The sequence below is a fragment of the Condylura cristata genome, unplaced genomic scaffold (genome assembly GCF_000260355.1).
Source record: "Condylura cristata isolate star-nosed mole 26May11 unplaced genomic scaffold, ConCri1.0 scaffold00010, whole genome shotgun sequence".
Lineage (NCBI taxonomy): Eukaryota > Metazoa > Chordata > Mammalia > Eulipotyphla > Talpidae > Condylura > Condylura cristata.
In genome coordinates, this window is record NW_004567111.1 from 34947394 (window position 1) to 34972404 (window position 25011).

Consider the following 25011-nt stretch of genomic DNA (forward strand, 5'->3'; position numbering starts at 1 on the left):
TGTACCATGGGGTTGCTGTGGCATGCTAACAACACCTGGAGGTTGTGATCCTATACCTCTAAATCTTATACAATGTAAACCAATGTTACTTCAATTAAAAAAAATTATCTGCAGTAAATGGGAGCAAAGAATGAAGAAGTTCGAAGAGTTTGGAAAAAAAAAATGTGTTGTCTATTCTCACTTGATATATTTTTGTTGATGCCTATTAATGTATGTGCTGTGTTGACAGTCCACATAAAGCTGGATTAACTTGATTTTCCATTGGCCACTGTCTGAGTGCCAACTTCCTACCCTGCAGCAGTGTGACATAAGCTTTGCTGTACTTGAGATAACATCCCACAATATAGCAATTTCAGAGTAGACCTTTACTTTAAAATTTTATTTTAACTGTATAAAAATTCAAAATAAGTCCAGATAGTCAGTAAATTTAAAAAACCGAGGGTAGAAATTCTATATTGTGAAAAAACAAATAGCATGTTTTTAAAAATAAATGAGATGAAATGTAATACAGAAAATAACTTGCTAGAATATTATACAGAAAGTGGAGCCTCCTTTCACCAATCTCAGATCTCTGAGAGTTTATCAATAACACCCACTTGTTTTAAACTCTTTAAATTTGTACTTATTAAAAATTAATCAAACTAAAGGCTAATATGGACCTAGACATATGTGACTTATGGATGTACTTCTAGTTAGAACAAATAATTTAAACATAAAACTTCAGAGAACAAAGGGAATGAGAAAAAATATGGGGCTGCAGAAAGAGTGCCATATGCTTAAAAGTAAGTGATAGATAAAATTCTTTTCAAGAAGCTTGGGAGTGAAGTATTTTCAAAAGAACCTCTTTTCAAGGGCATGTATGACAATCCTATATCTAACATCATACTAGGTGGAATACTGAAAGCTTTTTTTAAAAATCAGGTACAAGACAAGATGCCCACTTCCACCACCACTATTGAATACAGTACTGGAAATCTGTGCTGAAGCAAGTAGGCAAGTGGAATATATAAAAAGAATCCAAACTGAAAAAGAAGAAATAAAATCATCACTACTAGCAGACAACATAAAAATATACATAGACAAACCTAAATATTCCATTAAAAATATTAAGGACAATAAATCAGCTCAGTAACATGGCAGGGCATAAAATCAATGTTCAAAAGTTTGTTGCATGACTATATGCAAAGAATTGAAAGAGAAAGAAATCAAGAAAACAATTTCATTTGAAAACATATAAAAATAATTAAGTACTGAGAAATTAACTTGACAAAGGAAATGAAACACCTGTTCAATGAAAACTATAAAGCATTGTAAAAGGAAATAAAAAGATCCATGATCATGGGTTGGAGGATTTGTTAAATGTCTACCTTAACCAAAGCAATATGCAGATTTAATGCCACCTCTGTCAAAGTATCAATGGCATCTCCAGAGAGATAGCACAAACATTAATAAAACTGTATAAAACCACAAAAGATCCCAAATAGCTAAAGCAATCCTAACAAAAAAGCATTACTCTGATTCATGTTATACTATAAAGCAATAGTACTCATGCATATAGTGGAATGAAAACATATACCCAGGTAAATGGAACAGAATTGAGTGCCCAGAAATAAACACCCACTTACAAGGATAGTGACAAAACAAAGGAGGTAAGAACACACAATGAAGAAAGTCTCTTCAACAAATAATGCTGGGAAATTCAAGCAGTCACAAGCAAAAGAATGAAACTAGGCCACTATCTTACACAACTAACAAGGAATTCAAAATGGATTAAAGGCATCGATGAGATGTGAAACTATGCAATAAATATATAGAAGAAAACATAGGTAAACATCCCAGTACACTGGCTTCAGTGATATCTTTAGGGACTTGAGAACAATAACAAAGAAAACAGAAACAAATGGGACTATAGCACAATAAAGAGCTTCTGCACAGCCAAGGAAACTACCATTAAAGCAAAAAGATACCACACTGAATAGAAAAAAATTCACATGATACATATCTGAAGGGGCTAATATCAAAAATCTACAAAGGACTCATAATTCAACAAGAAAACAAATAACCCAACCAAAAAAGTGACAGAAGAGCTAAATAGATACTACTCCAATGACATACAGATGATGAACAGACACATGAAAAAATGTTTATCACTTACCAGGGAAATGCAAACCAAACCACAATGAGATACCATCTCATACTTATGAAGAGAGCCCCATACCCAAAGGTCAAAACAAATGTTGGGAAGGATGTGGAGAAAAAGAAACCCTCACACACTGATGGTGGGATGTGGACTGGTCTAGCCTCTATGGAAAACAGCACAGAGCTTTCTCAAGTTATTAAGAATGGAAAAGTGAAAGCCAATCATAAGACTATACAGGGATGACTAAATCTTCAGAGTGCTGCTATGTGATTATACTAATAGTGTACTACTCTAGAAGCAGGTCAAACTTCTTATACTTGTTTTTGCAAATGAGAGAAAATTAAGATTATATTAAAATACAAAGAATGTAAGGATAGGAATGCTCTCTTTATACCAAATAGAGAAACTGTTAAGTAATTTCACTACATTACTATTTCCAAGATTAAATTGTCAATGTTTTGAAGGCAAGGCCGTGTCTTCCCATCTGTTTCTCCATCAACATGCATTGTATTTCTTGGCCATTGCTTTGTTCAACTTTCCAAGCTACCTGCCCTTTCTATGTGGAAGGGTGCTACCTTAATAGAAGTACGGAACCTGTGGACTTCACTAAGGGCAATAAAATGACATCATAGCTTTTGAGCTAAGTCATTGCAATAAACAGCCAAAGAAAGAGTGAGATGCAATTGTAGTATATTATCTCTGCCCCAAGGGAAAATTCCTTCTTCCATCACATCTGCTATTGGTCTATTTCCAGCTAGATTCAGTGGGTAGGTGCCTAGTTGTTTCTATCCCCATCTTAGCGTGAATGTGACCATTTTGTTTCTAGGCTCAGTGTACATGTTTCTACTCATAAGCAAGTGTTAGAGCTTAAATTTACTTGCCATGGCAATATTTAACAAGTCTTGGTAATAGTTTTTCAATTGAGAACTGAGGATAATAATATGAATAAATTAACTCATTTTATCAATTTTCCTTAGACTTAAATTGTCAACAACTTTATGATTGATCTTATGAACTGATACATATTTCTTTTTATTTCACATTGTAGAAGGGTATAAAAAAAGTTATTTGTAAATCACAAGTCTAGGTACCATAAAGTTAGAACTCTAATTATATAAATTTGTTAACAGTTATAAAAATTCCTGTTTCCGATTAAAATAATGCTATTATTAATTTAAAAAAAAACAAAAAACATGAGCACTAATAGAAATTTGCATATGGATGACAATTTAAGTACCAAATTAGTTTTAAAATGCCCATAAACAATGCTAACCAACCAGTAGAATAGTATTTTACAGTAACACACTAAATCACTCAAAATAATTTGCTTTTTTTTGGTAATATAAGCCAATTCACTGATAATTTCTAACAAAACTCCATCTTGTGTTTTCACTATAAAAGGGAAATATTTGTTTCTCTTCAAGATATCCTTGATACTTTTACAATTTATTTTTATTGGCATAAGTTCTGACAAGTTTTTATAATAACATCAAAGAATAAATAAGGATGATGTATACATTTAGAATGTGTGTGTGGGTTTGTATATACTTCTATAAAGAGCTGGGTAAATCCTTGATTGAGAGTTAACAACTTTTTTCCTAAAGAAAGACAGAGAGTGCCTCCTCTGAGACACTGAAGTTAAATAATTTAATAGATAATCATCCCTTGGGAATGTATGATAATTGACTTTTTCTAGACAAAAAACACTAGATGCACTGCAATCAGTGATACATTATTTAAAATTGTTTTCCAGTGAATGCATTAACTTAATTAGCAATAAACCTCCCACCATTTTATTTGATTAACAACCTATTTCAATATTTTTAACTAAGATAAGTATTTAGCCTGAGATTACAAAATAAAAGCCAGGCAACAAGCCCACATGAAACAAAACCACTTGTTCTCACTACCTCTTTCATCTGTCAAGTTGAACTATGTAACTAAATATATCTTCAATTAATGATTATGCATTTAGAAAAATATCATAAAGAAAAATATATGGCAATATAAATGAGAATATTTTAAGTAAACATATATTGTCCCTTTATGTAGTTTTTCATGTTTGTATGTGATTTTGCACTAGATGAGGAAATAATGAGACTCACAGTAATTCAAGAAAAGGACAGAGACTGTTAAAGAAACAAATATTTCCCTTTATTTGAATACATTACATCTATTCATGGGGTATTCAAAATAATTGAAGTTCTCAATTTACAGGCCTATAAATAGAGCTATTTAACTGAAATCCAGCCAGCAAATAGCAGTATTAATATGAAAAGTTTATGTGTGTAAAATAATTTCCACACCAACCCAGGTTAGCAGAGTTTAACAATAAATTTAGGGTTATCAGAATTTATGAATCAGAACAGTAATGCTAAGAGTATTTCCTCAATAGTAAGTTTGCCTTACTCCTTTGCCAGCTGCACACTGGTAGGTTTTGCTCCAATAGGTATCCCATATTTGTGTAAAGTATTAGTTAAAATCTCCTTCATGTCATCATTGTAGGAATCAAAGTCAAAAACATTCCTAACTACAGTAGAGAGACCTTCAGTGGGAAATTTCTGTTAAAAAAGAAAAAAAATAAAGATTCCTGTTAGTAACATAATAAAACACAAACTATTATAAAGATACATAAAACCGATGAAACAAAAAGTCAAAAGGTGAGATATTGAACAGCCTTGTCAGATAACAAGAAGTCAATAAATATACATTTTCTTTTTAATGTTTGCTATCTTGATTTAATATTTTCCTTTTAAAATAAATACTAGAATTTTGCTGGGGGAGAAAGATTCCCTCTCTCAAATGTTAAATTAGTGCTCAGATCCCAGTGTTCAATGACTTACACTGCTACATGATAGCTTGGACTTTAAAATGAGTACCAGACTGGGGGAAAAAGCTATTTAAATAAAGCACAGTATTTGAGTAGCTATACAGATATTTCTGTAGTTTCAAGTTATAGCTAAATGAAAAAAAAAAACAACAGATAAAGAACAAGAAAGAGGAAATAGCAGCAAGCAAGAAAAGTATTACACGAATACATCTAAATTTATTCTGTTATGATAAGAATGGCCCTTTTAAAAAAACTAACAAATGCTGGTGAGAATGTGGAGGAAAAAAAGGAATCCTTTTATATTGCGGGTAAAAATACAAATTGGTCCAACCACTACAGAATGCCGTGTGGAGGACCTGCAAATTACTAAAAATGGATCTACCATATGACCCAGCAATTCCACTCTAGGAATCCACCAAAAGGGCACAAAAATACTACTTCAAAAGGAAAACTGCTAAAAATGCACAAAAAGAAGAATGATGTAAAAAAATATAATAATAATAATAATAATAATAAAAACGAAAACTGCTCTTGCTGTATTCATTGCAGCACTATTTACAGTAGCTATTGTGAAACAACTTAAATGCCCAAAAACAGAGGACTGGATCAAGACGTGGATTCCTTTTCCTCCACATTCTCACCAGCATTTGTTAGTTTTTAAATAAGATGAGTTATATCTATCTATCTATCTCTCTATTGGCTCTACCTTACCTCCAGCTCACACACATATATATGTGTGTGTGTGTATTACTACTCAGCAATCAAAAAAGATAAACTTACACCATTCATGGCAACATGAATGGAACCGGAAGAGATAATTGTCAGTGAAATAAGTCAGAAGGAAAAACATCAAATGGTTTAGCGTATAGGAGGAATATAGAGAAACCATACAAGAGATCAGCAAAAAAGAAAGACAAAACAGGCAGGCAAGCTGTAAATCAGAGACAATCAGCAGGGGAGGGTGAGAAAAGGGGATCAAAACAGGAGAGAAGGGGAATCAAAACAGGAGAGAAGAGCACAAGAGTCCATGGTGATAGTTCACAGGTTTCTTGGAGGTGGTAATTTTATGTGGACAATATTTAAGAGGAGAAATCAAACATTGTACAAAAATGAACAGTGATGATGTAAAAATTTATAAATAAAAATGAAAAAACAAACAAACAAACAAAAACAATAGCGATGTTTCCTGGGTCCTTTACTGGCTCTGTATTGATTTTCTTTAGATACTAGAATCTGAGTTGGACTTAATATAGTTTTATAGGCAGGATAAATCTTTCTTTTTTCCATGGAGGGCTGGAGATAAGGCAGAGTCATTAGACAGTGATTGTTAGCTTAGAGGCTATCATTTATTAAAAAAGAAGAACTTAGATGGATGGAGCTGGAAGGATTATGCTAAGTGAAATAAATCAGAAGGAAAAATCTAAATACTGGATGGTTTAATTTATATTGGGAGTATAGAAAAACCGAACAAAGTGTCAATAAAAAGACAACACTTGCAGTCTGACCATCGAACTGAGCCATACAGCAGAGAGAGGAGGAAAAAAGAAGGGTCTACACAGGGAAGGGAAGAGACTATGGTGATCGTTTACAGGTGCTGTGGTGGTAGGAGGACTATGGGGACTACACCTGCAGGGAGAAATCAAATACTGTTTAAAAGTTTAAAAAGATGTAAGAAGCTGCCCCCACTGCCGCCAAAAAAAAAAAAAAAAAAACTAACAATGTAAGAAAATAAAAAAAATTAAAAAGGAAGAAACTTATATGAGGCTTTGGTTTCCTTACTGAAGTGACTGCTTATTAGTGTGACATGCTACAAGAATTTCACTCTCTTGCTATATCTTATAAAACATTCTTAAAGTATTTACAGGTATATAATCCATACTGTTAGTTGCTAGTCTCTTTTATCTCTCCAAGTCTGCTGTTTTTAAAATGAAAATATCTTTCACTCAGATACTTGTTATAAAAAGTCGAATAGTCATGAAAAGTCAAACAATAGTAAAGTTTCCCTGCCATCTCATTCTCTCTTATCTTCCGCCACCCCCCCCAATACCCTCCACCAAATGCCTAGCTCTTTGAAAACCATCATAGCACAGAAGCTCATCAAAGTACAAGTGAAACATAAAATGTTCATTGGTGCTCCTGATTTAAAATTTAGATCACAAATATTTCATACTGTATCATCTTAACCAGTATTAAATCCATAGAAGTTGACTTAGTATGAATAAGCTCTCTTAAAAAAAAAAATTGAATGTGTTCTCTAAACCTTTATGCACATGTGTGTACCATACCTGTAAATGTTTGACTATGTTGACAATTTCCCTGGTAGAATAAGGATAGTTAATAGTCCCCTGGTCAGCTAAACTCCTCAGTTCTCCAAAGGCAGCTACGAGCTTCTGAAGGATGGGCTCTGGCACATTTGGTCCATACTGCCTGAGCATCTCGAGCTCCGAGTGGGGTTTAGGATTATCAACTGCATGGCAGCTAAAAATATCACCTATTAAAAAAAAAAGATTATTAACATTCAGTATGAAACTAATCCATTATAATGCCATAGGTAATACAGAATAGTTGTTTAAAGAACAAGTGGTTGCTCAATAAGGAACTTCTGTTTTCAAATGTGTAAAACTATACAGAATGTCCATCCAATAGTAAAATGGTAGTGAAAAGTAACCATCTAATGCAACAGAAACTGAAAATATCGGGATCAGAGAAAGTATGCTATGATTTCAATTTTCATGAATTTATTGATACTTGTTTTGTGCCCTAGTATGTAGTATATACTGGAGAATTTTCTATGTGCACTAAAGAAGAATGTGCACTAAGCTTTTGGGGGGTACACCACATTAAGTCTATGTGATCTAATTTTGTATTTAAAGCTACTGATCCCTTGAGTTTCTGTGTGATTTGTCCATCGATGAAAGTGGGGTAAAGTACCTCCTCACTGTTGAGTTGCTGCCAATGCTGTTTTCAGATGTGTCAACAATAGTCTATATAATGGAGAGAAATTTCTTCTTGATGTATTTCCTTTAATTATTACATAATATACATTCTTCTCTCTTGTTTTAAGCAGGAAGTCTATTTTATCTGATACAAACAACTGTCCCTGTCTTTTTTAGGGTCCTATTTGCTTCTAGCTGTATATCATTTTATTTGAGCCTTTGTTTATCTCTGAACTTCAAAGGTGTTTCCTGGAGACAATAAAAAGTTGCGTTTTGTTTTCTAAACCAACCAGTCACACTATGCTTTGGATTGGTAAGTGATTTCTGAAATATGACTACGTACTACTGCTATTTTGTCGTTCATTCAAGGGACTTCCTTCAATTTTGCTAAAAGAGCTCCTTTAAATAATTCTTACAGGATAGATCTAATGTCTGTAAAGTCCTTCACCTCCTATTTGTCTAGGAGGGCTTTTATTTCTCTCTTTTGAGAGTTTTGCAGGATATAGAATTTTGGTCTGGTAAATTTTACTTAAAAACATTTTGAATGCTTTCTTCTGTTCTCTGTTTGTACGGTTTCCTCAGAAAAGTCTTAATGTAACCCTGATGGGTGTGACTTGATAGGTTACCTGTCTTTTTTTTCTAGTCATCTTCAATATACTCTTTGTCTAAATACTTTCTTGTTTCACAACTATGTGTCTCAGTTTAGACTGAACATAAAGCTGATGTTACCAGTGGAAGAGGGGCAGGATGGACAGCAAATCTGGGAAGGAGCACAACGGACTATGTGGAGAACTGTAAGTGTATTGTGTAGATATGGTGCAGTAACAATCTGCAGAGGCTTGACTCTGTATCTCTGAATCATACATAGTATTTTAAGTAAGTGTTACCTGAATAGAAAAAGATTACATTAAAAAAGAAAAGAAGAACAAGCTATATTGCTTATCCTTATACTTAGAACATTGGTGATTTCATTGGAAATGAAATGATAGATTAAAAATCCTATTAGGAGACTGGACCTGCTTTTATGTTCAATGTGAAAATTACCAGTATCCTGAATTACTTACTTGCCATTGTAAAGAACACCCTTAAAGGGTCTTGATGACTAAAGTTTATAGCAGGGTCTTTCTAATCAATGAAAACCAGTCTCCTCAGAGCTGGCCTTAAACCTTTCACAGTTAGGAAGATGTCACAAAAAACAAGTACTAAAACAGTATTTTGTATTGGATTCCAAGAGGTCCTAAATAAAGTATGGTTTAATTGTTAAGAAAGCAGTCTCGGGGTCCTCCCTGGTGGCGAAGTAGGTTAAAGCAAAGTACTAAGAAGCTAAAGCCACTTCAGCATGAGTTTGATCCCCACTGGGGAGGTAATCCACATAGCGCGGCAGACCTCTCCTGACCCGCCCGCTGCTCCCCTCAGCAGTGTACTTTGTAGATCTGCCTGTTCTGCTCCCCACTCTGTCTCTGGTGAATCCTTTCACCACCACTGCACCTCTGGCCTATAACACAGTTCTGTATGTATAAATAAAATCTTTAAAACAAAAATTAAAAAAAGAAAGCAGGCTCTGAAATCAGTCATGAAATGCAGCTCCAAAAATCATGAAGCAAGTAATCCCAGAAAATAGCTAATTTCTTTGATTCTCAGACATTCTCCTTTTTAAAAATGGGATTAGCAAATATAGGAGTGGGCCTTCCCTAGTAACGCAGTGGGTTAAAGTGCAACACCATGAAGCTCGCCAGTGCCACTTCAGCGCAAGTTTGATCCCGAGCCAGGGAGGAGACCCACATGGTGTGGCAGACCTCTCCTGTCTTGCCCACTGCTCCTCTCAGCAGTGTACTTCATCAATCTGCCTATTCTGCTCCCCACTCTGCCTGTCGTGAATCATCTTACCACCCCTGCACCTCTGGCTTATAGCCAGTTATATATGCATAAATAAATAAATCTTTTTAAAAAATAACAAATACAGGAGTTATGATTATGCCACAGCAGGCACTGAGTAATGGCCTTTGAAGAGACCTTTGCTATTAACATAGTATAGGTGGTATTGATTTGTTATTATCATTACTGTTTTTACCTAAGGTACCGAAGAAATCATTGCCTAGAAAAGGAAATCCAGGTCTGTTGGCCAGAACAATCATCCTAAAATCAGGATGGATCACTATAACATTTTCTCTTCCACTCACATTAGCAGAATCTGAAAAACAAAACATCTTATTTACTTACTGATATTTAATAATTCTCAAGACTATCAAGTTACAGCCTTTAAAATAATTAGCTACACTGTTCAATACAAAAGCTCTAAGCAATCTTTGATAACTTGGTTGCAGAAGAAAAAAAACTGTCCTGAGAAAATTTGCTTAAGAATAAAAACTGATAAAGCTTGTACTAGATTATACAGGAACTTGAGTTTTCATGTAAATTTAATGGACATCTAAACAATAAATTTGTCCCATTTTCTTATTAAACTTGGTTTGAAATGCTACTACTCCTTAAAAATAAGCAGCTATTTTTTCTTCAAAATTTGTAATTTGTGTAGAGTCTTATATTATACAGTTTAAGCATTTTTCCTGTTAGATCATGCACCCTTAAACTTAGTCACATGTAATAAGGTGTTGAAAATCTAGTAAATCACTTAGCACAATCCACATTGAGGAATAAGTGATCTCAACTTGACTGGACCCTGGTGAGGTATTAATGGAACTAGGTATTGTATTCTACTGACTGGTACATATTTGAGATAGAACTGCTATTCCAGATAACAACTGAAGATACTAAAAGCTTTGTAATGGTTATTTTAAGAAGAAACACTTATCATAAATAGGTTTATTTAAATGCCTCTGTTTATCTTTAAAAAATGAGAGTTTGGAAGCACATGCAGTTTTAATTGAGATGAGTCTAAGAACTTGTCCTTCTTTATGATACCAAGAAATAATCTCTCAATGTGTCAAATATTCATGTAGTAATGTCACCATATTTTTTAATGTTTAATATACAAATAAAAGGTATGAGATCAAAGGCAAGATTTGATTGACTGGTTAAACAAAATACCAATGACAATAAAAAATTAAATTTAAAGATGTAAAGAAATGAAAATCATAGCCCTAGAAGTGATAAATAATAAAAACCCCATTCAAGAGCTTCAGGAGCTCTGTGTATAGTTACAGTCAACCCGAGTTTAAAAATTAGGTTGGCGGCGCAGTAGGTTAAAGCACAGAAATGAGAAGCTAAAAATTATATCTTCTTTACTTCTAGATTATGCTTAAAAATGTATCAGAAAATGTAGAGGGTTACCAAGAGATAATTATTCCTTTGCTACAATTTTGTTCAGCTATTCTTTTTTTCCTTTCCATTTCACTGCCTTCATAACGTCTCTAAAATGGGTAGGCAGAATTATAATCCTGAGTGTCTGGATGATCTCTGTAAGACACAGTTCAGGCTAATCAAATTCTTGCTTTTCCCACAAATTCATTGTAACACCAAAATGTTAGAATACTTTTATTCGTGCTGAGTTCTAAGCTCATTTTGCCTAGAAATCTTTCCTGACAGTCTTGGTGAGGACAACATTCAAAATTATCACCAGGGGATACATTTGTATGTATTTAGTGGGGTCTTCTTTGCCATGTTCTCTGTGAATGTTGAAGATTTTTGTTAATTGTCTTAACTTGATTGGTTATCCTGTTTTGGGACATAAATTTTCATTTGTCAGTTATAAATTTTCATGACATGAAAATTCAAAATTATAAACTCAAATTTGTTCTCACAGTGCATTAGACAAACTGGATTTTTCCATGTAGGTTAGAATAATGAGACTCACCTATCTACATTTTCTCTAACAACAAGAAAAACGAAAGAATGACAATCAAAAACAGGATAACAGTTTCTAAGGCAGGGGTATGTGTGTGTGTAAAATACATATACATTCATACACAGTCATACCATGAACTCATAATATTAATTTTAATATTGTAATAATTATAAGAGAGATTTAAAAATTGCAGAAAACAGTGAGGGACATTAAATTGCACACAAATAATTGAGATAAGTATGAAAAGGATAACTGGTATTCTTAGAGTAGAAAAATAAGAAGCTGAATTGCTCTAAAACTAATGAAACTGTCAAAAATACCTCTGACCATAAAAAGTGAAACTGTTAAAAGCTAGATTCATATCTACTGATTTTTATAAGTGATTGTCAACCCAGACAACTTGAATTATATGGAATTTATGATTATTGCTCGTACAAGTAAGTGTGTCATTTGATACTGGAAATGTAAAAACTGCATAAATGAAGAAAAAAGTGTGTGTGTGTTTTTAAATACTCACTTGCAACAATGCGTCTCCCATCTGCAAGAATCATTTCTCCATTTTCTACTAGAGTTTTTAAAATACAAGTTACATTTGTTGGGGCCTTGTCTGCTTCATCTACTACCAGAATATGACCCATCTTTACTGATTTAACCTTGAAAATAAAATAGTTACCATAAACAAAAAAATGAAAGCAACCATTTAAAACATTTCATCACTACTTTAGATTCAAATAGCTGATTTTAAAATTTAGGATTACTATAATAACACACAAATAACAGAGCTGAAAACAAATTTTATGAACTCCACTGAAAGCTTCAAATGGTTATTAACCTGATAATTCTAAAGTAACCATTGTATTTCACTTTAATATGAGAGTTATTTCTATTGCGATGATGTCTATAACATCTTGCATCATAGGGTTGAGAAAGGAAATAGTTAAAACAAGCATGAAAAAGAGAAATCACAGTGCCAAGAGGGTAGGAAGGTGAGACACCACCATGAGTCAATTTTAGATCATTACATTTGTTATGACTCTAAAACAATGTATAAGTTTAGGATATGAAAGGGTAGACAAAGTCTCTACTATTAAGGACCTGAGACAGAGCTAATGGCTTAAGAAATATGTATCTTTACCTCCTAAAGTAATGGGATGTAATTAAATATTACAAATATTTATGGGAGTTCAAAATTATAAGAATAGAACCTAAAACCATATTTTTAATATAGTTATCATTACAGCTGTAAGCACACTAGATTAAAAGAAGATAACGAAAATAATGTTGCTAGAAAGTGATCTGGCAATCCAATTTTAGGGTAGGAGGTACGAAAAAATGGAAATAAAAGCATTAGATTGATCTGAAGAGTTTTGCTGAGGTGAAATCTAGTTTTGACAAATAATTAGAAAGAGTGAAAAATAAAAGAGTCATAGATGTTAGGTGACGAGGTGAAAGATGAGAAGAAATGTGAAAGCTAGAAAAACTTAAAAACATTTTTAAGGAAGTAGATAGAAGGGATACCCAATGAATTTAAATATAAGACATTAAGATTAAGAAAAAGGTGATTCACTTTTTCACTCTACTAAAACAAACAAATACCTGGTAAGGATATTTAAAAAAAATTAGGATAAAAAAATCAAACTGAATAAAAAAAGAAAGCAAGTAGCCACTATTCTCAAATTCAATATCCCTGTTCAATAAAAGTTCAAGCCTACCCTGGCAGAATCTCCAGACTCCAAACATTGGGCTATAGATCACTGACGTTTTCAAGATGGTTTGTTTAACCATTTGTGCCACTGCTGCAAAGGACTTATCTATACAGAGGGATGTGCTTGGCAAGCTGGGATTTCTTGGGTACTATATGAGATGCTGGAAATTAGGTTTGCCAAGCTTCCCAAACTACTGAAATAGTATCTTTTACTCATTAAAATCAGTTAAAAAAATTCTAGGAACATTACTTAATTTCAGCTCTACAAGTTTGAAAATAACAGCAAATTTTGTTTACTTTTAAATTCTGGAAAGGGAAAAAAATAGAGAATTTCTATCATTCACTAACACTCTTTGTGGAGAGAGAATAGAGTAACACATCACACCCACTTAATTTGTAATTAAATTATTCATTCCCAAAATGACACAGAAATGAGTGCTTTCTTGTTAAATATGAATTATACTAGAATTTAAGAAAGATTTTCTTTTTCAAAGATTGAAATACAGGTAGTATTTTAAAAACTGCAGTTGAGATATTCACAAAACTGAATTACTAACCAAAGGCGAGTCTTCATACACAATAAGTCCATCTTTAACAGAAGGCTGAAGAGTAAGGGTTTGTACGGTGGTGTCCCTAAAGTTAAACCAACACATAATTAGTAAGAGAAAGAGTGATGATTGAGCATGAATAAAAATACAATATGAAAACTTTTTTTCTTATTCTATACTACCCTGCTACTCAAAATGTATGATGATAGAATATGAAACTCTACTCAGCAGCAGTGTTTTGTGGTTGTAACTACATGACCAGGGTTTGGGAATTAATTCAGAGGTACAGATTATCCAGGTTCTTCTCTTTAACCTCCTGGTCACTTCTTTTGTGATTTTTTTTTTTTATTCTCCAAAATCACCTCCTGATGGTAAGGAGAAACTTTAAACATATATACATATAGTATTATTTAAAAATAGTTGTTATTGTTAATTTGGTGATGGTAGTCACATGGCAATCAAAGCTAGTCTATGAAGTACATGTTCAAACCCAATATGTTGTCACAGGGTTTGAAAGCTAGACTGCTTGCCCTCATTCTAAAAACGTGAGTTACATCATGACATTTGAATATTTTTGCCAGGATTAGGACAATCCATTAACATTGTCAAATCCACAGTTTATTTACCTGATCCCCATAAAGATTAGTATCTTTAAGAGTATTAACTGTGACCTATCTGGATATTGTTACACCTCCTCATATGAAATATGTGATTTACACAAAACCTGTGATTATAATAACCTAGCCAAAAATGTCTGTAGAGAAGTTTTAGGTAATAGGTGAAGTCAGATATTTTTAAGGGGCTCAATCTTGTATCTCATCTTCTACATGAATTCTATCTTAGAACAACAACAACAACAAGTGCTCTAATATACTTCTGAAACTTCTACCCAAATGCCAAATTTTACCACATCTATTAAAATTAGAAAGGCATGTCTATTTTTTAAAATGTAGTAACTATCACATTAATTGCAAAGTCAAACTTAATATAGCTTTCAAACCATTATTTTGCCTTTGGAAAACAAATTTAATCAAAATCAATAATTGTTTTGAAAGACAGTTGTACACAGTTGAGAGAGGACCTTGGAGTCAGACCAACTAGGAGTCAAATTCTATTTCTTGCTCTTTATTACCTATATGTTCTTGAGTACATAATAAAACCCACCCAGAAGGATCATTGACAGGATACTTGAAAAGCAGCTAGCACAGTATATGGCATAGGGAAAGAGTGTAATGTATGTTGGCTGTAGCTTTTTGTTATTTTTATTGGTGTCTATGTGACAAAGTTCCTTGTCTAGCTTCTATCTATCTATCAGATTTTACTATAGAATGTTGATCTTAGCGATCCCTTTGAACATACCTTGCTGTTTGTTCCCTTTGAGTCCTGAATTGCCTCCATTTCAGTCCTTAATATAATCTATTATCAATCTTTCTACATATCCTATAAACTCTAAAAGTTTACACCTTATCTACATTGTCTCTTACTCTATTACCAGCAGTTAATGAATTTCTGGCTCACAGTAAGAATTTAGTAATTATTTGTTGAATAAATTAATATATGAATATACTGACTGACTGCCGTTTCTGTCTATACTGAGCTCCCACCACACTGACGCTGGCTATTATGAGTGTGGAGGCTCTAATCTGATCTGCTGCTTCCCACAGCCTTAGCAGTGTGCTTTAAAAAGACTCCAATACTATTATTCTTTCTTTTCTAAAATTCAAATGAAAATGTGTCTAAAATAAAGCCTATGGGGATATTAAGGAAAGTGAAAATACACGGTAACAATTTTTTGGTGTTTACCAAGTTTCAGTGTGAATAACATATTTCTTATGTAATATAATACTTAAATCATTAAATCACATCCTCATTACTATAGGACATAATTTATGCTATTTCCTGCTACAATTAACTTTTAGGATTTTAAACAAATAAGAACAGAGTTTAAATGGAATCTCAATACAGAAGGGGCAGGTGAGGAAGAGAAAGAAACGTTCATATGGAGTTTTATAGCAATATAATGAATTTTTCACATCAGTTGTCACATATTTAGTGGCAATAACATGACACTTCCCAGAACCAAAATGGAAAAAGGAATTTTGTATCAGTGTCAACAGAAAGAAAATTTAGTTGTTACCTTAATAACTATAGTGTTTCATAGCAGATTAATGGAAAATACAAGTTGTATTCCAACTTAAAAACAAGGCAAGTAAAATTGCTCTATAATACTTGAATTCTGATAGCATCAACTTGTCAAATTAGATTCCTTACAAGACATTTGTGCTAGAAATAAAAATCATAATTTTAAAGGAACAAGCACAATTCAGATAAATTTCAAAAGGAACTATAATGATGGTAACTGAAAGGGGAATCATGGATTTCAGTGTAGTCTGTGACAAAGAGGAATGTATAGGCTAAGGTGGTTTTGTTCTGTTATTATTATTATTACCATATCTTATATGTCAATAGAAAACAAAATGGAAAGCTACTAAAATTTGTAAGATGATATTCAACTTACAAAAATGGATTGGTTTATATTTCAGTAAATGCCACTGATTACATAAGAACAGAAAACAATCCATTATCCTCTGCATGGTACTTAGTTCCAAAAGAAAAAAACTTGCTTTTCAATGTAAGTATTAAAAGCTTCAACTAAACAAATGAGAAGTTGGCCACTATTGCCTCTGGTAGCTTATAAACTGACTCTCAAAAGTAACTGATTCTTTTTTTATATATTTTGATTAAAATCAATGGTCTATATGAGCATCTTGAGTCAAAAGATATTAATTCTCCACACAAATAAGCAATTACTTTAAGATATTGCTACAAAAATTTCAGATCTAATGAGATCTTTTCAAGAACATCTCTGAAACACAGACATACAAAAATTTTAAGAGTCAACAATTTCAACATTACTGGGGAGAAGAAATACTAAAATACATCTAAATCACATTTCCTTAAAGTTTCAAAGAGATGGCTTTCCAGTATGTAACAGTTCCCAGTAATACTTGATGAATTAATTAGAATGGTCAGCTAACTGCTAAAATTGTTCTCACCTCTCGCTATCTTATGCACTATAGCTATTTATTAAATAACAACTGTGTTGATAATGGGGCAAACTAAAGATATGTGGTGCTATATCTTATTCTTTTAACTTTGTGATTTTAAAGCCTTTATTTAAATTGGAGTTATTATTTCAATGGTAATTTTAAATGGATCCAGATTCAATACAAGTAAACTAGATTGTAAAACAGGTTTTTGTCAATATGAAAATCCGCCTCTGGAGACCTAGCACACTCTGTTCTGAAATTTTGCTTGTAAAGGTACATTAGGCTATTATTTTCTCATTTATTGAGGTGCAAAGCTCAAAATAGTGATATTTATTTTGAGGATGTTATTTTAATGAGTTGTATTTCAATTGGTTGATGATTAGTTTTTAGAAAAACTGATAGGTCAACATAAGAAGGAAGAAAGATGACAATTTTCTCTGTTATTTCATTAAAGTATAAATGACAATTAGGAATAGTTCACTCTAGAAGTGAAACATGAGAAAGGAAAGAATATATGGCACCTAGGTAATACTATGTATTTGCTCAATTCTTAATGATTTTGAATATAGAATTTTATGACACTTTTTGCTAAAAAGATTTAAGCATAACAGTACTGATTAAAACAGTAAGTGCTGTTAGAATATTTTTTCAGGTGCAGAAATTCATGGCAATGTTAAGAAGAGCCTTTCCACAATGCTTATTTGAAATAACTAATGAAAGAAAAGGAGCATTAATAATAATTACAATCAACAACACAGAGAATGATACTTAGAGATGACACAAACACATTTAAGAATTAATCAATGTTTACAAACATTCTGGGCTCTCTGCTAAATAGCAGCACAGCACCCTTCTACTCCTGCCAAAAAACATGTTGGGAAAGAGACATCCCCAGACCAGACCCTTAAAGCAGAAGCAGTACATATTATAAGCAATGTTGCCAGCTAGTAATACACAAAAAGGAAGAAACAAATTAGCGATGGTTATTGCTGTGTCGAAAGCCAGCTCTGGGTTTAAGTCTGGTCCTCCTAGTTTGAGCAATAATTTCTTGAAACCCCAGGTTACCCCTCTCTACAGAGGAAATTAAAATAGAAGATATTAAGGAATATCCTAGAATAAAAAGTAAGGAAGGTAACAGAGCAGTATTACTATTACGTGACTTGAATGTTTTGAAAGAAAAGTTCTTTCAAAAGTTCCTTTGAAAGAAAGTTAACGATCCTAGTGTGATCAGCATATTTAGTGTTTCTGCCAAAATGACTAAAAAGATACCAGCTCTTTAAATAGTTGTTTTGGAGCACAAATAGTTTATCTAATAGCCAATCACTCATCACTAATATGTCCAGATGCAAAAAATCCTAACAAACCATAAGAGGAAGGAAGACATGATGGGGACAATATTTATGGAAGGAAATTTACTATATGCAACACTTTACTCTTCAGAGGTAGCTTCTTGCTGGGAATAGCAGGTAGAGAATAACCACAGCAAAACTGTCATTTGATGGAAGATAAACATTTAAAACTATGTTGAGTTTAAATAGAAAAAAAAAAAAAAAGGAATCCAGTTGAAAAATGGGCATAAGAGTTAAACAGACACTTCTCCAAGGAAGGTGTACAGATGGCTAACAGGTACACTTATTATCAGGGAAAAAGCAAATCGAAAACACAATAAGACAGATGTCATCTCACTGCCATGAAAATGGATCATATAAGAATAAACAAAAAACCCCAGAAAAAAGTGTTGGCGAGGGTATGGAGAAAATGCAACCCCAATGCACTGTTGATCAGAATGTAGACTGCTAAAGTATACAGATTATATTATCCAGCAAGATCATATTTATCTTACAAGACTCTCTTAGAAATATATATTATGTGATTCAGCAAGATACTCCTAGATACCTGCTCAAAAGAATAAAAACACTATTCAAAAGGATTATATGCACTCCTATGTTCACTGCAGTACTATTTAGAATGGCCAAGCTACGGAACTACCCAAGTGCCCAAGGCAGGTGAGTGGATGAAGAAGATGTGGTACATATACACAGTGAAATTCTATTCAGCTACTAAAAATAAAGATAAAATTTGCCATTTGTGACAGCATGGATAGAAGTGGAGATTATGCTAAGTGAATGAAGTCAGAAAAAAGACATATTTTATGGTTTCACTTATATGTGCAATATGATCTATGCCTCTGAATCACAAAGTGTTATAAGCCAATGTTACCTCAAAAAACAAACAAAACAACACTAAAAACAAGTATCAAACTGCATCACTTAATATGTAGAATACTGAAAAACAAAGCAAAGGAACTAAACCAAAACAAAGTAATTAATGATATACCATCTTTGGTAATCTTTGGTACAGTGTGAACTATGTCTTTCATGAGGTAAAAAATCAAGACATACTTTACTCTAGCTAATTTAAAACAAAACATTTTAAGACAAATAAGAAACTAGCACACTGCAAGTTCATCAGCTCTGCATGAAGTGGGGCAGACATTTTGATTACTAACCCAAAACATACCTCCCTGTAATGTCATAATAGTATTTGGTATACTATAAGCCATGAATTATTTCACCTTCATTTCTGGTTGTATGTCAACTGGAAAATACTCTCAATGTCCCATTTGAGTCAAATGGATAATATGGTAATAAGCACTGTATTTGAAGAACTCTTCAAGGAAATCTGTTTAAGTTTTCCATAATTTATCTATCTTAAGTTTCCAATGATAAATTTTCTTAAAGATACTACTGAATCATAAGAAAACAATATACACTATTTATAGCAGCAAAAGTTAAGAGTTTGTTTGTTTCAACCCCACTCTATTTTCCAGTGTCACTTAACAGAAGAGAAGAAGGAATAAATACCTCTAATCAATTAAATGTCAGTGGAATAAAGCAACTCTAAGCATATTTGTCATCTTGTATTCTCTCTTAAAATTGGCTAGGTGTTTTGAACAGCATTCCATAACGTACTCTGCAATTTCAATACAAAGATATTTAAGTCACTCTCAGAAAAAGATCCTTCTGGAAACTGGGTTGAGCGGACACTGCGTAGCAAGCTCAGCATCTGGCAGCTTTTTGTGGCCTGGTGTCTATCACATTATTTCCTGAACCCAAAATTAAATAAGTGAGTAGTTAGAAAGGACAATCTTTTTTCTTCTTCTTCTACTGCTTCATGAACTTTGTCAAGATAATCACTGAGGCAGAGCTCCAGAATGATGTTGAAAAGGTAGTATGTGTACTATATCCTGACTTCTGCTGGTAGAGATTTCAGTAACTCCACCTTTAAATAAAGATAGCAAATAGGTTATGGCAAACGGTGATTCACACATTCTCTCATTCCTGAGCACTTTCTTCTACTTACTCTTTCAGGGTATGTATGAAGATGTTGTTGATTTGTCTTGTTATCACTGAGTTTAGGTATTATTGCTATTTTAGATTATTATATCTCTAAATCCACATTAAAAGAAAAGCAAGCACTTAATACATAAATGACTTTTACTAAACAGGCAGGTTTATAGAGGTGAAAGACTGGATATTGGCTACTGTCTATCAGAGCCCTTCCCTAAATAATCTACTAAAATTATAAATCCTACTCCATCCCCCTTCACCACTTTCTTTTCCCCCCATAACACTTACTATCCAACATATTACACATTTTAATTAAATTGTTCTCTTTTTATCACTAGAAACTAGAATATAAACATGGACTCTGGTGTTTTTGGCTATTTTGTTATAATGTAATTACACATATTTAGAAAAGTAACAAGTATATAATAGGTGCTCCAGTTTATAGTAAATGTTTGTTGAAATGGATGCATTCCAGCCATCTACTTCTATCATGTACCCTCAGACTGCGCTGTAGTTACTGGTAGTTCCTTACGCCTCATAGTTTCCCTGGAAAGATTTTTCTTTTCCTCTCCCCACTTTAACAAACTGTGAAGACCTAGTCCTTAAAGATGCAGCTCATATATAACCTCCTGAACTATTAGTTATTTCTCACCTCTATTCTCCCATCTGAATGAACTGTCCCATAGAAAGGACTTTACCCTTAAGCCCTGTTGTTCAATGACTGTCCCCATGTCGACACCACATATAGATAAGTAGATATCATCTTTCTTGATACATCTGGTGTTTATCAGATGTTGCATGGTGTTTACCTAAACAGTGAATGCATGAATGTTTTAAACAAATACTATATATTTCCAATGTGTAAAGCAGATTATTAGTCATGAATGCTTGTGAAATGAAAATCAGTTCAGAGACCCTGCTCTCAAGAAGCTCACATAACTAATTAGATGTGAGACAATTAAATATAATTCATGATGGAAAGTGATAAGGGCTATATGATAGAAATTAAAACAAAGTTTGATGGGACACAGAGAAGGCAATTAATTATGACTGAAGAGAACAGGGTATCTTGATGACTGAGTATGATCTTAACCAGAAGGGGTGGGTAAAAGGTGTTCCAGGCTGCAAAACAGACAAGAAGAGTTTTGGAGCTATGAGACAGTATCTGGAGCTACTGAGCATCTCTAGAATATATCTCCATCGGGGGCAATGGAGCTGGATATAGGGAGAGCTGGAGTGTATAGTTTTCTTAAATATCTGAAATAAAAGCTACACTTTTATTTCATGGAAATGGAGAATCCCCCATCTTACCCACTTCAGAGAGAGGACTCTAAAGAGATGACTCAGAGATGGATGGGAAAAAAGAACTTGTATTTATTCATTTAAAAATGTCTATTAAGCATCTATTTTACTCCAGACATCAGGGTAGTGACAGTTAAAAGACAGCCCTCCCTGAAGAGAAGCTCACTATTTAGAAGGGGGTTATGTAATTATGATAATCACATGGGCAATCAAAGAGCCAGTTCCAGGTTGGTGGCTATGCATGCACTACCAATAAAAATGCTTTTTGGAGTAGGTGTTTTCTAAAACATATAAAAATAGAAACAAAAGGTGAGTTAATGATAAAAAGAGAAATAGTAACTTAAAAACATTTTTAGATTTTATTTTGTTGACATAAATATAAAACATTTTTGTTCTCACTAAAAATTAAAGAAGGATTTTTGGAGAGAACAATGTGACTGATACACTTTATTATTTGTGTAAGCAAGGGTCTAGTTCTAAATTCAATTTATTTTGATACTGGATAAAAAATATTTTCTCTCATACATCAAACATACAAAGGTTTTCTGTTACATTAAACTTGGGTATTTTCATCTTTCCTGATGTCAATCAGTGGTTCTGCAAACTAACTGGACAGAGACACATTTTATATTTTGAATAAATCCACTAAAAACTCACTGAAATTCTTCATGCATATTACTTTTTTATTTATCACATGTTTGGAGACTGTATTTCAAATTTTTTTAGTGTGAAAGCATGAGACATTTTAGGCATGCATGATCTATTTCTACCTTTTAGTACTTCTGACACCAACTGTTTTTCACACCCAGCAATTCTGAAACACTTGGTATCCTAAAGCCAATTCAGCTCCAACACTGGCTACATGGAGTTAGCACAGACTCCACAGAACCCAGTCCAGCAACAGTGTTCCTTCTTCAGACATGAATTGCAAATCCCAAGTTTTCTTCTAATCAACTAGCCATAAACCAGAGTCCCATAACTTTTCTGTTCAGCAGTTTACTAGGACAGCTTGCAGAATGTAGGAAGCAGGAAGAAACCTTTCTTACTAATACACCTGTTGGTTTAATATAAAGGCTACAACCAAGAAATAGCCAAATGGGACATATGCATAAAGGCAAGGGATAGAGTTAGGAAATATAACGAGTTTCCAAGTACTCTCTAGATGCCCTCCTTCACAGACTTTACAGTGGAAATTAGTGTGAAGTAGTGATTTTCTTGACATAAAATAATTTTCAAGTTAAAAAAAAACAGTACTGGAAACAAAAACTAAATTGATAATAGTGACTGAAGAAGAGGAGATGAGATTGAAGGTGGTAGTTAAAGGGGCATCCAGCTATAATTACAGCATTTTATTTCTGCATAAGGAAGAGTAGAGTCAAATTTGAGAAAAAATATGAAGGGTTGTTACATTTGAGTATGTGTTACATACTTTTGTTTAAATTTTTTGGATGTTTAAAGTTTTTCTCAAACTGAAGAAATACATAACACTTGAAAGGAATGTGACTATTCTCTAGTGGCATGGAGTATAAGAAAACTAAGAAAAAATAGACACTGCATCAGTGGTTCTCAAGCTTATGAAGCCTGTGATTTAGAAAATAAAAATGAAGAAGAATCCCACAGGATCCTCCTTGTTTCTAGTCTCATCTTCCAAAAAAGCCTACAGCAAGCCACTTGCTGCTCTCTTCAGTTTCAAGGTCTGTTTGCAGCTCTGACTCACCAGCCTCTAAAACCCACAACTATTCAGTGCATGATGCACCCAAAGAAGCAAAGCAGCATTGCTTGAGAGGAGCAGCACAAAAAGACCATAGGATTTAACTTTATGTTTTTTAGGGATCACTTGGTGACAGAATAGAAAAAAGAACTAATAAATTTATCGATGAGATGGAACTGGAAGGGGTCACGCTTAGTGAAATAAGCCAGAAAGAAAAAGAAAAATACCGGATGGTTTCACTCATAGCAGGAGTGTGAGAGATGGGGGGGGGGGGGGGGGAGCAATGGTAGTGACAAAAAGCAACAAACAACTATATACCAGGTATATTATATAATGGTGGAGTGAGGAATGGGATCAAAAATGGGGTAGGCAAGGTACACAGACTGTGGTGATAGCACACGGGTGAACTGGTGGTGGGAAGTCCATGGGGATTATAACTGAGATGGAAAAGGGCACAACATGAAGAATGATGTAAAAATAAAGAATGGACTTACATGCAAAATAAATAAATAAATAAAGGGATATTTCTAGTAAGAAAAAAATATTGATGATATATCTCAGGGGAGGCATGATTAAGAGATGAAATAGAGTTATGAATATGCAAAAGTGATCAAGAAAACAAAGTAAAATTTAGTAAGAATATTACTATTACCCAAAACAGCACAATATGGACTAGCCAGCCAAAAGAATGTACTTGGGATCAAGTCCATGGATTAGGAACTAAAAAAAAAAAAAAAAAGCAAGCTTTTATTCATAGACTGAAGTATAAAATGTATGAATTGGTCAACACATGAATAGCTCTTTAGTGAAGAACTTAATAAAATACAAACACAGTGGCTAGAGCACAGGATTAAAGCCCAACTGTAGGAAGCCAGCTGTGTGACCCCAGTCAGGATGTTAATCCTGCTTGTGCCTCAGTGTCCTCACTTGCAAAACAGACATGGTAACAGTACTGATCTCACAGAATTGTAGTGAACAGTAAAGAGATACAATTTGAGAAGTGTTTGGAAGAGTGCTTGGCACAGTATAGCTGTTATATACATATTTATTTAATAGAGGGATTGCTCTTCTAGAGAAGAGTAAAATGTTATTAAAAGCCTAATAACCGGGCCCTCCCTGGTGGTGCAGCAGGTTAAAGCACAGCACTAAGAAGCTAAAGCCACTTCCGCATGAGTTTGATCCCCGCCTTCCCCGGAGGTGACCACCTGGCATGGCAGACCTCTCCTGGCCTGCCCGCTGCTCCCCTCAGCAGTGTACTTCGTCAATCTGCCTGTTTTGTTCCCCACTCTGTCTCTGGTGAGGCCTCTCACCACCCCTGAGCCTCTGGCCTGTACCCCAGCTCTGTATGCACAAATAAATAAATCTTAAAAAAAAAAAAAAACAACCTAGTAACCTACAAGGAAATTTTAGAGGTCCTAGCATAATTCACTTTGTAAAACTGACCAGTAGAGGCATATTAAAAAAAAAAAAGAGGAAAGGCAAGAAAATTGTTGCCCAAGTACAGATAAAAATAGTTCTACAACAGTCAAGAAAACTCATAGGAGGGAAAATAAGACACAAAGAGAACCCCCGACATTATATGTGCAGCTGAATCTGACAAGTCTTCAGTTGTCTTTTACTCTTATCAGTGCTAAGAA

General features: G+C 33.7%; 1 protein-coding gene across 2 annotated transcripts in view; it reads right to left on the reverse strand.

The window, feature by feature from the left end:
* VWA8 (von Willebrand factor A domain containing 8) overlaps positions 1-25011 on the reverse strand; it is a 278183-nt gene that overhangs the window by 130367 nt on the left and 122805 nt on the right. For both annotated transcript variants that reach the window (XM_012723268.1, XM_012723269.1), the window contains exons 23-27: positions 13971-14046; positions 12226-12361; positions 9978-10097; positions 7256-7461; positions 4550-4701 (exon numbers count right to left, since the gene is read on the reverse strand). In XM_012723268.1, coding sequence (XP_012578722.1) covers positions 4550-4701; positions 7256-7461; positions 9978-10097; positions 12226-12361; positions 13971-14046 — 690 coding nt within the window. The remainder of the gene's footprint in view (positions 1-4549; positions 4702-7255; positions 7462-9977; positions 10098-12225; positions 12362-13970; positions 14047-25011) is intronic.